This window comes from Streptopelia decaocto (genome assembly GCF_964273445.1).
Source record: "Streptopelia decaocto genome assembly, chromosome: 2".
Lineage (NCBI taxonomy): Eukaryota > Metazoa > Chordata > Aves > Columbiformes > Columbidae > Streptopelia > Streptopelia decaocto.
Genome location: NC_138655.1, coordinates 142,467,957 through 142,477,424, shown reverse-complemented (window position 1 = coordinate 142,477,424; position 9,468 = coordinate 142,467,957). Strand labels below are relative to the sequence as shown.

Sequence of the window (9,468 nt, the reverse complement as noted above, 5' to 3'; positions counted from 1 at the left end):
ACAGAATGTAAAACAAACAAAAGAATACTTGTGCATCACCTTCTCTTTTCTAAGGATGCAAACCCATATTCATCTATCCTTCTTGGGCTTTTCAGGGAACATCAACAAAACAAATGAATCCTGCAGGTGGATATCTTTGGGTTTAAACTGATTTCGTGAATATCTTTGGGTTTAAACTGATTTCGTTCTCTAATTCAGTGACCTACAGGAATAATTTCCAGCCTTTTGTATGATGCATTGTTCCTAATACACAGTCTAGTCTTGTTTTACATATGGTAATGCTCCACCTTCAGTATCATTTTGAAGATATTAATGTCAAGAGAATTACAGCAGAGGCACCAACTTTAAGTATGGGTTCCATAAAAATCCAATCTTCTGTGTGTTAATGAGATTTCAGGTATTCAGACTGGACACCAGGGCAAAATGGTGATGGAACTGCTCACTTACTGACAAATACTGCAAAAACATCCAAATTCTGTGGCAGAAATAAAGACTAACTGGCACCCAACGTATTTGTGCGTGTGGTGGAAGCTGTATAAATATAATTGGTTGTTAAATGTGATCAGGAAACCTGGTAAATATATATAGCCGAAAGATGGCATTTTCTGAACAGATGAGGATGCAATATGTTCACAGATCACCTCAGGATCTGAACCTATGTTCATATGCAACTTTAAAGTACATACTGCCAGAAATTACTAGCCCTCTTTCAGATACATTAATAAATAATAGGAAAACATTTCAGAATACATTAACATTACTGAAACATGACCATATTGGTAATCTTGTTTTTTGTAGTGGTGAACATTATGCACACATAAACATGCAAATTGTGGTAGCTCTGAGAAATAACAGATGTTTCCAATATTCATTTGCACCATCCGATACAGGAATAGATTTTGCTTACGTCCAGTGGTGTCCTGCTATTGCTTGAATTGACTGTCAAAGCTGAAGGTCATGAAGTGACTCAATGCCAATACAAACAGATGAAATACTGGGAAACCTCTTTTAAAAAAGCCTTACCTTACTAAAAGCAAGCACAAACTCCTGAAAAATCTAAACTTTGAAAAGTGAAGCTTCAGTCATAGCTTCTCAGCTCACCTTTCAAAGCTAAATCAACAGGAAAAGCAGTCATATTTGCACACCTAAATAAAACAAGCTAGGTTTTTACTTTGGGACTTAAAACAGCTCAGTTCGTTTCCCTAGCTAGATAGAGACTTCCTGTGTGACCTTGGATAAATAGTTTGGGACAAGGTTTTTGAAGTATGCAAATGCCTAGATGTACATTTAGATGTGTAGTGGAATATTTGCTACAGATTTTCATTATTAACAGGTACTGAAAATCAGTGTATATCTGTCTTTAAAATTACCTTTAAGTGTTTTTCCCAAGGGTAGTCTCTGGATGACTAGGGGTCTACAAGCCCATGAGAACTGACAGCCTTTGAGAACTGACAGTGCTCTAGGAGAGTAGACTCTATTCCCCTCTGTAATATGAAAATAATTGTACCTTCGCTAGGAGCTGTCAAATAAACACAGGACACATTGTGAGACAATCGTATTGTGTCATAATGTTTCCATATTTCACGCTTGAGTTAAGACAAGGAAAAGAAAATATCCGCTTGCTGCATAAAGAATATTTGTTTGTTCTGTAACTTCCTCTGTTTCTACAGTTCATCAGAGGAAGGAGAAAGAATCCATCTCAATTCTCATATAAAAATATCAATTAGGTTGGGGGGAGTCTTTACACCAAAAATTGATAGCATGTAAGTAATAGAAATCACACAGCTGAGTGTTGCTCAGTACCTCCTGCAAGTTGCTCAGCATCTCAGAATCGGGGCAGAATTTGTATATTTGTTTCAGGCTTGATTCAGCAATACTAAATTAAATGAGTCATCTTTTAACTTATGCAGAATTCCCTTGAAATCAAGAGGACTAATTACACAAACATCACTCAAGATAGGAGTGAGGCCCTAGGAAAGCACAATTTCATGCACTTTAGACAATTGAAAAAGCTCTTTCCACAATGCACATCACATTTGTATGAATAAGCTAATTGCTGACAGGAAGGCACTGTTGCTGTTCATTAAACATGATGGCTCAGAAGCAACATCTGGCTCAAGGAATCCCTTGATTTGAGGAGCCTGGAAGGGATGTCAGGGAAAAATATTTAAACATATTTTTTATAATCATTCTTAAGCATTTGCTATGAGCAACCATCAGAAGTGGGATAAAGCAGAAGTGGCTTACTCTGACAGTTACTATAGTCCAATGTTTGACTGTCACAGATTCCATCACACATTTGAGAAATGATACTACAGCCAGAAAAGTGCATTCTCAGATTTCTAGATCATAAACTTCAACATTTACACTTGTCATTTTTACCTACCACAGCAGACCAGTGAGATATGTCTATTTAGGATCTTTATGTTGACAAAGTAGATAATGCAGATATTATAATGAGCTTGTTGTATGTCATTTAGCAGTTCAGTTTTATTATACTTTTCAGTTATAAAAATACATTTATTCTTTGCACTAAGAGGCAGCAAACACTTCTGCTTCAAATTATTCAACTACAGTTAGTCCACTTTAATTATTGCATATGAAAGTGTTTTATTCTCTTCTTCAATCACACTGGCAGAGATCACTTAGAGCAGGGGTGTCAAACTCATTTTCACTGGGGGCCGCATCAGCTTCACAGTTGCCTTCAAAGGGACAAATGTAATTTTAGGACTGTATAAATGAGCTTGACACCCCTGACTTAGAGCATTCAACTAGAACAGTCTCAATAAAAACTAATCTAAAGCTCCTGTGAGTTTGAGCATGGGATCTGGTAAACTCAGTAACAAATAAAACATAATTCTAAACATTCATGTTTACAAAAAAAAATTATAAAATCTGAAGAATAAGTTAATAAAGTGAAATAGCTATCTACTATTCAGATACAAAAATTGCGGCAACTTAATTTATACATCACTATAGCAGACATGACAAAATTGTGAATAATCCTGTCCACTGTCATAAGTGGTACTTCGAGATTTCCAACAGAAAGCTTATATTTTAATTTTCTGTTCGTATATAGCCAAAAGTAAGAGGCAAAGCCAGCCTAATAGTAATCCAAGGTTCTGTAGGAGAAACATCAACCAGGGTCGCTGTGTCTGAATATGAGTCATTTCAGGAAGCTAAAAAAAGAATAAGACACCAGAATGAGAGCCAGATATATTCATCTCTGGGAAAAAAAGTCTTATGGGAAAACAAGACAAACTTCATTAAAAAAAGACTTTCAAAATGCTGGGTTTCTGAATATAGCTATTAATCTGTAGCATGTTTTGTACATTGTAACAACACAGATCTTGACAGTGAAATATTTAAATGAAATTCTACCCATTTTCATTCTTTTACTAGCATCGACAAGAATTATAAATTAGATTCCAAAATTTGTTAACTTCTCAGTAGTTTTTAGTAATTTTATACAGTTGTCTGTAAGGAATTGCTTATTTAGTAAAATTAGTGATTCCTGTTTGTGGGAATAAACTAGTTTGAATTTTTTGTTTCAGTACTATATATAGGGTCAATCCTGCTCTTGCTGAAATAACTGGCAACACTCCTATTTACTTGGGCTTTAGTAAACATACAAGTAGAAAACATGATTTTGTAAATATGCTTGAAAAATGACCTTTAATATTTTTCTCTGTGAGTTTTAAATCAAGTAAAGGAGCAGTAGCTGTTTATAATATTAAAAGCTCTCTACATTGATCTTCTGCTGTGCATGGTTCTCTTATATCAAAGGTTTAAACAAAACGTATGTTGCAATAAAACCTGTGAAAAACGCCTCAGGCTCAGACTCTCTTAGTACTTATGCTTTATGTGTTATAAAAACCAGAGGAGACACTAATGACTGCGGATACTTTCATATCAACTTCAGAAATAAATATAGAGCAGTGGCCTGGTACTGGCTGTTGGTTTTGCTTGGGCTTTTTTTGTCTCTTTGTTGTGAACTTCAAAATGAGAGCGAGTGCTCCTGGTACTTCCCCATAGTCCCCTCCTGCTCCACTCACAGCCCACACTTGGATGAAGCTACTTAATTATATTCCCTCTGCTCCCAGAGCCTCAACCACTAGGAGTCGGTGGAACGGTGTTGAGCGAGGTGATGATCTGGGGATGCTCACAGTGATTTGCTGTGCCTTGTCCTGCCCTCTGTCAGAGGGATCCGCTGCTTCTGCACTCCTCTTTTTCTGGAGGCTGGTATGGGTCCAAAAAAAACCATAGAGAAAAACCTGCCTCCATGGTAAAGTTTTGCATAAAAATGACAGGCAAACCCAAACATCCTGGATCTTCATAACAACTAGGGAGAGGTTTAAATTATGGTACAAATTCATACCTTAGAAACTCACAGAGTTATATTTAATTTGTATTTAAAGATCATCAGAAACTTTTAATCTAAAGCAAGTGTAAACATCTCAAAGTTCTGATGTAAACCAAAATCTGAATTGACAGCTTGTAAGAGTTCAGAGAATGTGGGTTTCATTTTGTATATAAGTAGAACATGCTGTGTAAGACCTAGGTCTGAATTCAGGTTTCCAGGTGAGACCTTAGTTCTTTCTAATTTATCCATATGATGAGTCTCTTTTGTCCTCTTCCCCCACACATGGGTAAACAAGTTCTCTAAAGATGCACAATAGGAAATGTTTTTCCCCTTCAATGCAAAAGCTGGTATTTTCTCTTACTGGCGCCAGTGCCAATTTATGTGTTACATGCACAGTTGGTTGCTAAGAAAGTTTTAAAAAGCAGGTAGTACCCTTCCTACGTCCAATGAAGATCTCTGCTCCCTCCACCTAACCTATGTGCAGGATATCAAGTGCACAGACCATTTTTATAGCTTTACCTATTATGACACCTCTGATTATCTATTTGAATATTAATGCAGAAACCAGTGAGGCTGTTCAGTTTTATTTAACTTCTGCTCTCTTATTTAACTGCTGCTCTGACAAGGCCATGCATATGTGAAAGCCCATAAAACAAATACTGAAAATTATAGTTAAGCTTTGTACACCATTAAATATGTGTACACCATTGCCAGGAACACTGGTGATTACTGTTTGTAGATGAGAATGCAGCAGAGAATATGTTATTTCCGTGCAGAAAGTTGAAAAATAAAGCATGGCTGATTTTCTTTTGAGAGGTACTACACAAACACACAAAACTTCAGATCTATAGATCCTGTAGTGCTACAGAAATAAATTAAAATAAAATAACCCCTGTGATATTCAACACTTGCACTTCTGACAAACATAGGTGAGCAACCCAGCGCCAACTCTTTTGGCAAAGTGCAGAGAAAGGCTGATCGGAATCTCTATTAATAAAAGGGAGGTGAGAGAAAGAAGATCCTCTTCTATCTCTCCCATCTTTCTCCTCTTCACATCAAGAACAAGATCGTGATGACAAGCTGAGAACAAGGGAAAACATGTTCCTGTCTCTGCCTGAAACTGTGTCATCTCTTGGGATTTACAGCTGACGCATTGCTTTAAAGACTCAGGGAAAAACATCATGTTGTTCTGGGAGCTTGTGGATGAACCCTGGGACCCTGATGGATATTGATCCTACACTGAAGGAGAAATATGCCTAAACCATTCTTAGTCCCATAACAAAAGCATTCCTATTGAGGAGGTAGGCAGCCTCACTTCCAGATTTCTCTGTGTCAGAACAGGATGCAACTTGGTACACAGTGTTCTTGTCTCTCATTTACCACATCAGTCAGGACATATCCACAATCCTTAGGCAGTTTCTTCATAAGCTCTTAGGAGCACTTTATGTTCACTTTACTTTTGTTAAAATAGCAAAGATAGACTAAAATATACTCAAGGTCTAAGGTCAATTATTGTAACTAGATTATTAAATAAGTTATAATACATGTCAGGTTTCAAGTATTATGCTTGAACCTATTAAATGATATCCCAGGCATGAGGTAGAGGTTGGCAGTGAACTCAACAGAGAGATAGCCAGGCTTGGGAAAACCACAGTAGTAATTTATGAAGAGCTAGAACTCCTTTTCCCCTGACGCCTCTTGATCTAATTACTCACAATATTCCATCTTTATTCAGAAGCTTGCAAGCAAGTTCACATTGACACATGTTGGTTAAAGAGCCATGTGGCAAAGCTGGCAAGGTAGTATAGTTTTGTGTTCTTACAAGTGTAAAAGTTAGCCATGTCTTCAATAAATAATGTGGCCTGAGGCATCCACATGAGTTATGATTCCACCACATTCTTCCACAGTCCTTAGACCTTCCTCCTAATGTATGTCTTCACACTTTATTTTTCTATAGTCAGATCATTGCTATTGAACTGGGAGTATGAAACACATAGGGCAAATATGAAAAAACTCGAGGCAATCTGATGGGTTTTGAACTGCCTAAGAGCTCATCCAAACCTCTCTGAGATAGAAAGGCTGGCCAGGAAGAGCACAGGTTAAGTATCTTGCATTTTAGTTCAGAAATGCAAATTCATGTTGAAACAATGGATGAAGAAAAGGGCAATAAAAAGAAAGAAGTAACCAACTTCTTCAAAATTTTGTAAACTCCACAGATTCAAATGTTTCTTTATGTTCTGTTAAGTAACCCTATCTGACTTAAAAATATATATTGTTTACCTTTCCCCCTTTAAAAGTTCTTTATGCCTTTCTCATGTATTAACCTCTTTATTTCACCTTTTTATTACTTAGCACACCTAGTATGGCAATGGCACAAAACAAAAACAGACGATTGTTCTAAGCACTGTACCCACACAGAGCAGACAACATGCTCTTCCCAAGAAGGCTATGAATTCTTTTTCTTTCCAAGTTCATCTATGTACTTTTGCCTCATCTATGTACTTTTGCCACACTCATCTGTGATACGGCTATGTTAAAAGGAAAATATAAAAATCAACTGAAGCGCTCACCATTTCCGCTAAAGATAAATACAAGAACATCCCAGCTGTAACAGTAAAAATCCAGTTTTGAATGCACAGGTCAGTTGACACAGAAAGGCCAATATAAAGTCCTAAGAAGGCTGTTAGTGCACTTATAAAATTCATCAAAATTGCAATCTTTGTGGGGAGGCCCGTACTTAGCAGCACAGCAAAATCCCCTGCATAGAGAAAAAGACAGAAAATGTATTATTTAGCTGATAAATGTATTTGTAAGACTCTGGGTAATAAAACATGAAGGAAAATAATTAAGATATGCACAAAGATAGTGAATGATGGAGGACCACCCTTAGATTTCTGTAGAATTAGTTATAAACTCATCCAGTGTGGGGAAAAAAACCAAAACAAACAAACCAAAACCAACCAACCAACCAACCAAAAACCAAAACAAGACCAAAAAAAAAACCAAACCAAAAACCAAAAAAAACAAACCGCAAAACCCACCAAAAACCAACCAACCAACCAAAATCAAAACAACCCCCCAAAAAACTAAACCAAACCAAACCAAACCAACAAAAAAAACCCCAAAACATAAACCAACCATATTGACTTGTATTTGTTTAGCTATTCCTAAAGTAGCATACAGTATACAGGAGTGGCTTTTTGTTAGTTCTTGATGTTCTGTGACATTTCCAACTTGGATTCACAAAAGTGAATTCACATGCTTTCCCAGAGTTTCTAAATCTTTCTTGGTTGGGAACTTGCCAATTCAAATCATGTGAGTATATTTGCAACACGGTCTTTGACTGTTTCACAGGTGCTGCAAGTCAGAAAAACCTATGCCAGTCTGATTCCAGTTTGAGTTTAATCCCACTGATTTTAGACCTAATTAACTTTGGTAAATTGCACATCAGAATCCCATGACAGATTTTTCTTCTAAAATAAACAATTTCATAACATGTCCACACTTAAAGACTTTGAAAATTCTTCTCCGTGAGTGTAGAAATGCCACTTTGACACTGAGACACTGCTGCCCCAGAATTAAGAAGGTCTGTCTTTGGAATTAACTGTTCAGTACTTTGGTAATCTCTTTTCTATGCAAACAAGAGTTACCAGTTTTACAGCAATTCTCCATCCTGCCTTTTTGTTTGGGGAAGTTTACTACATAGACAATACATGAAATCTCCAGTCATTTAAGAACAAAAATGAGAATCCGCCGTTCTCATCTCAGATTTGTCAGCCTATATATGTTCATCAACACAATGTGTAGAGCAACTTCTTCCACAGTGAAAGATTTACTACAAGGAGATAACTGAGGTCTATGTTCAATAGAACTGTCTTCCTGTCCTGTCTGCTAGTAAAATGAGTCATATATCTTCTTTTATTATCTTGTTATTGTTGATTAGCAGCAGGAATGAGGGTAGCACAAGGAATACATTGTTAAATGGCTCTGCTGCATATTAAAACTTCTGGATAGCCCATTGGGTCAGGCATAGGTGGCTCTTGCTCAAAGCTTACTACTTTTTGTTTCTGTACACATGAGAATAAAGGGCCACTCTGCCCTGATGGCATTTACATTTGGAGAAGGTGAGATGGGATGGTATCCAATAATGAGGACAGAAGCTTCCTCTCCTTTTTGTGAAGAGAAAGAGAAGAACATAACATCTTTACATATCCATCTCATGCATTGATGTTATATTTCATAATGCTATAAGCGAGATTTCCCACTAACATCATACAGGAAAGAATTATTCAAAAAAGCTGGAAATACAAGGGCAATAAGGAGAAATACACATACATATTTCTTACCCATTTCATGAGGAATTTCATGGCATAAAATAGCAATAGTCGTTGTCACACCTGTTTCTGTGGAGGATGAGAATGCTGCTCCTATTACTAAGCCATCAGCAAAATTGTGAAGACTGTCACCCACCAGGACCATTATTGCTAACAAGCTAATTTTCTTACCTAGGAAAAAACAAACACAGAAACCAACAACAAAAAAGCCCCGAAGTTTTAACACAAAGAGATCTTGTAACTTTTCCTATGGTACAAATGGTTTGCTTTTTCTGTGACTTCACATATAACAGTATTGAAAGTCATAATAATCAGAGGACAAGAGTGTTTATCTATTATGTCCTTTTATTACACTTCCTTCAATACATTTGAAACAAAAAAGTAGGTTGTAGAAGTCAGAGACAGAAATACCAGGAAGTCTCTTCCTTATTTTTACTAGGTAAACAATTAGACAAAAAATTAGAATTAGGTTTGAGTCCAGTCATGTATCCTAAGTGTTTCTTTAATTGTTGAAATTCACACACGTTTTCCTAGATGTTATTTTCTTCCTTTAAAGATGGGAGTTTTTCTACTGTTGCTCACAGAATTGCACAGCTATAGTGAAGACGGATGTTTGGTCTCATGAGCTGATCATTTTAACATGTAAAGCATGCTGCTACTAGGTAATATTTTCAGGGTCTGTTTTTTATGAGACTGTATTACAGTGAAAAACAGAGATGAAAGGCAACAGGCCTCCAAGTATCACTATTAGTCCAGTGTCACAGCATGCTC

At 36.7% G+C, this 9,468-nt stretch overlaps 1 protein-coding gene across 1 annotated transcript in view; it reads right to left on the bottom strand.

The window, feature by feature from the left end:
• Window positions 1-3,050: 3,050 nt before the first annotated feature.
• SLC39A12 (solute carrier family 39 member 12) overlaps window positions 3,051-9,468 on the bottom strand; it is a gene marked incomplete at both ends in the record, with an annotated part of 31,396 nt that continues 24,978 nt past the window's right edge. The window contains 3 exons of the mRNA XM_082045890.1: window positions 3,051-3,179; window positions 6,934-7,121; window positions 8,710-8,868. Coding sequence (XP_081902016.1) covers window positions 3,051-3,179; window positions 6,934-7,121; window positions 8,710-8,868 — 476 coding nt within the window. The remainder of the gene's footprint in view (window positions 3,180-6,933; window positions 7,122-8,709; window positions 8,869-9,468) is intronic.